The sequence below is a fragment of the Curcuma longa genome, unplaced genomic scaffold (assembly GCF_044706935.1).
Source record: "Curcuma longa cultivar G26 ecotype Majalengka, Jawa Barat unplaced genomic scaffold, ITB_CL_G26_1.1 contig_21490, whole genome shotgun sequence".
In the NCBI taxonomy this organism is placed as follows: Eukaryota; Viridiplantae; Streptophyta; class Magnoliopsida; order Zingiberales; family Zingiberaceae; genus Curcuma; species Curcuma longa.
In genome coordinates, this window is record NW_027431659.1 from 871 (window position 1) to 5,209 (window position 4,339).

General features: G+C 36.3%; 1 protein-coding gene across 1 annotated transcript; it reads right to left on the reverse strand.

The window, feature by feature from the left end:
* Positions 1-3,063: 3,063 nt before the first annotated feature.
* On the reverse strand, positions 3,064-3,704 carry LOC141817662 (alpha-humulene 10-hydroxylase-like). Its single transcript, XM_074705299.1, has one exon. It carries the CDS (start codon positions 3,656-3,658, stop codon positions 3,095-3,097), a length of 564 nt encoding a protein of 187 aa, XP_074561400.1. The 5' UTR covers positions 3,659-3,704; the 3' UTR covers positions 3,064-3,094.
* Positions 3,705-4,339: the final 635 nt, after the last annotated feature.

The following is a 4,339-nucleotide window of genomic DNA, read 5'->3' on the forward strand; positions in this document are numbered from 1 at the left end:
GTGATTTGCTGATGATATTAGATGTTGCTGATGACATTGATAAATTCTGATGTTACTGGATAAATTGATAACATTTCCCATTGATTCAACTTCATTTGCATTTAACACAGTTTTGTTAAATGCTGATGACATTAGATGTTGTGACTTGCTTGTATTGGATCGATCGAAGTCTTCAAAAATCAAAGCTGTTGAAGCTTTGAAGGATGCTTGCTGATCCTCGATGTCTATGCATAAATTCATGAGTCCAATTCATATGAGTCTATTGGAATTTGGAACTTGCTTTCTGTCCTTGCTATCTAAGAATACGTTCAAGTGTATCATTAATTCAGCAATTAAAATGTCTTCAATAATGGGAATCGGTAATTCTAGAGTGCTTGGAAACTTTGGTGAATTAGAGATAAATCTTGAGCAAGTAATAGAAGTAAGACAAATAGCGTTGCCAATGAACCTAGTCCTAGCCGAAATTGAACTCATACCATCATTTTAATTGAATTAAATTATTTGGGTTAGAAAATCGGTTAATTCGGTTTTTAACCGAATTAACCGATATTATATCGGTTCGGTCGGTTCGGTTTGGTCGAAAAATTCGGTCGGTTTGGTTTGGTCGAAAAAATTCGGTTTATTCGGTTTTCGGTTTATTCGGTTCGGTTCGGTTCGGTTTTAACCGAATACTCCCCCCTATTTGAGAGAGTAAAGGGGCTTTACTAGATTTCAAATTGCTTCCATCAATCGACTGCTACTGTTGTTTGAATGAATAGAACATTCTCAACTCGACTAATCAATTCGGCTAAAGGCTACCAATCAACTGCTGAGTTGTAGCAATATACTGGTGGCACTATTCATGCATACAGAAGGTTCGGAGCTCGACTGTAGGGTTTGACTGTTCATGATCAATCTATTGTTGTGGTTTAACAATCGACGTACTGATGGTGATCAAACTGAGTGAAAAGAACAGTTCTATATGAGTTCTATATGTTTTAACGGTCAGAGTCAGCGTGATAGTTGATTGATGAAGTATAGCAATTGATTGTTAGGTGAAAATTTGCCCGAGTAGTATCTTTAAAAGTGGATTTCAAGATAATTTGAAATACTCAATTCTTGAGAGTTTGGAGATAAAGTGTTGTTGTATTTTTTTTACCTAAGAGGCAATTCAAGGCAACGAGAATGCCTTCATAAGTAAAGATTTATGCAAATTTGTTACTTTCATTTGTATTTGAATATTTGCTTTGTAATTGTGTTGCTTTGTAAGAGACTTCTCTGCCTCCGGAAGGTATCCAAGAAGAAAAAAAATAGTGGTGGTAGTCATAAAGACTAAGCCTTAGACATAGTTGCTTTGGGAGACGGTGAATCAAATAAAATTGTATCACAGTGCTATAGGTAATCTTCTATATTTCACAACTAGTGGACCCGATATTTCATTTATCATGGATATGTGTGCAAAATATCAATATTGCGTCAATGAATCACACTTATGTGTAATCAAACAAATACTCTGATATTTAAAAGGAACTCAAGATGTAGAATTATGGTATCCTAAGACTGAAACCTTTGACCTTATTGGATTCTCTGATTTCGATTATGCCGGATCTAAATTGGGTCGAAAAAATAGTAATGGAGGATGTCAATTTTTCGGGTTATCCTTAGTTAGTTGGTCAAGTCAAAAATAACATAACGTAGCGCTCTCCACAACCGAAGTTCAATCAATTCGTTCAAATGAAATATAAATATTTTCAAATATTTATTTATTTAAAAATGAGTGATCATTTTTTTTTCTTTGTCTATGAGCAAACCCTATGCCTTCTTTAATAAATCCTCCTTACATTTTTGTATCTGAAAGTCTTTAATGTCATCCATAATTAGTTATTTTTTATCACATTAATTGATCAAGCATTTTGACTCAGCTCGATTGGTCACCTCAATCCATCAAGCACATCTAGTCCTTCAAAATTGACAAGTCATTTTCGACTTCTTGAAGCAACTCGATTGAGTTTACCATATCGTCTGAATTCGCTAAAACTCAGTTAGACTTTGGCTCAGTGACTTTAGCACGCCATTTAATTTGACTAATTTGATCAACTATATATCGTGAAGTCAAACAATTTGATCGATTTCATTGAATACAAATATTATTATTAATGTTTTTAAAAAATATTTAATTTATGCTATATATAGGAAGGAGCATAAAGAGGGTTATTTTTATCCTAAATGACTAGTTCCGGGTCCAATAGTTTGTTGAGTTGAAACCGCAACCATAGATAACTTCCTCTTGACTAGTCTCAATGGAAGTATTATTGCAAATTTCCTTGACTAAGAGTATTTTTTTACAACTTCCTTGACCAATTTGATATTTTTTTAAAGATCAATATATCATTAGTTTTTAGTAGTTGAAATCTTCTCGATACTAGCTATTTCAAATTGTATTTGTTGAATCTATTATAACATTAAGCTGATCTACTTAGATTACTCCCTTTAAAATAAGAAATCAAACACAGAAACGTAACTCCATTCAAAGGTATATATGACCCTCAAGAACATAAATTTAATTACTAATCAAAATATATAGCATGGAAAAAAGAAAATCGAGAGAAAAGTATATAGAACATTATACACATGGACAGAAAGTTTGCTAGCAAGTAAAAACAAAACATCAAATTGGTCAGTATGGACAGAAATCAAACACAGAAACGTAACTGGTATATATGACCTTTCAAGAGCATAAACTATATATATATATATATATATAAACATCTAACTCTGTATCTTCTGGTCACGTCTCTGACCATCTAACATATATAGACCCATACAAGCATGTCTACGTACGTTACGTACAGTAGCTATACCCAGAGCCGGGATTGCGATGCATATCATTGATATATAGTTCATTCTCTTATTGAAAATTCATGCATGAGTTCCATAACATTTAGAATCAAACAAGGCCTTTTCATAAATGCATTGAGATATATGATTTCTCTTATTCATAGATATATATCGCATATAGGTCTCATAGAACCCATTCGATCGGTTTTACAACTTAAAACATTTAACATATATATCTGAATCACACATATATATAATAACTCAAGTAGGTGAAACTTTAAGGAAGAGGAGCTGCAGGGGTAGCGATCATGAAGAGAGGTGAGAGCCTTTGAGTAGCAATGCCGGCAGTCGCTCTCATGTCCACCTCTTCCGCCTTCATTCCTTTGGGAAGCTTCCAATCGAAGTAGTAGAGGAGATGAGTGAGGCCTACCTCCACGGATGCATACCCGAAGTTCATGCCAGGGCACACCCTTCGGCCTGAGCCAAATGGCAAATATTCAAAGTTATTGCCCCTGTAGTCAACTGAGCCGTCGGCGAACCTCTCCGGCTTGAACTCTTCGGCGTCGACCCAGTACCGCTCGTCGCGGCCCAACCCGTATCCGTTGATGATCACTCGAGTTCCGGCAGGCACTTTGTATCCCAACACTAGGCATGTTTCCTGACACTCGCGCAGCAGTAAGGGCGCCGATGGGTGTAGCCTTAGCGTCTCTTTGATCACCATCTTCAGGTACGTGAGCTTCTCCAGATCTTTCTCCGTGATCTGTGTCCTTCCGCTGAGAACTTGCCTCACTTCCTTCTGAGCTTTCTCCAACGTTTCGGGTTTCCTAATCAGCTCTGACATCGCCCATTCGATGGTTGTCGATGTTGTCTCGCTCCCTGCCAGGAATACTTCCTGAAAAGGGGAAAAAATAAAACACCGTGCATGCAGTATGTGTTGAAAAATAAACTTAATTAATTATGGATAGAAATGATGAAAAGTTGATAAGATAAGAATTAATAGAGATAAAATAGATGAGCTGAAAAGTTGATAAAATTGTCTAGATTCATTGTATTTGAGAGTAGTGCTTAATTATCCTTTCAAGCCTATAAATATGTAATGTTTCTACGTGATTTCATAATGAAAAAATTCAGGAGTTCCCATCTCATTTGTCTTCTTGCACAAAGTTTTTTTTCTCCCTTCTTTCTTTACTAGCTCAACAAAGTGGTATCAGAGCGATGTCGAATGGAGGTATGGTTTCCTTCCAAGTTCCAATACTCAAGATGAATAACTACGACAATTGGAGTATCAAGATGAAAGCACTCCTTGGAGCTCATGATATTTGGGAGGTTGTGGAGAAAGGCTACGATGAGCCAAACGACGAGTCGGTACTATCTTCTACTCAAAAAGATAGTTTGAAAGATTTAAAAGAGTAGTAGCTCTTCAACTCCTCGTCACAACCGATCTCCCCATCATCTTCTTCACTTCTGGACTTTTCTTTTCCTCTTCCAAAGAAGCGATGGCCACCTTTTCCCTTCGTCAGTC

Excerpts from the sequence above, each read along its gene's own strand:
- LOC141817662 (XM_074705299.1), bottom strand. The coding sequence starts at position 3,658 with ATGTCAGAGCTGATTAGGAAACCCGAAACGTTGGAGAAAGCTCAGAAG.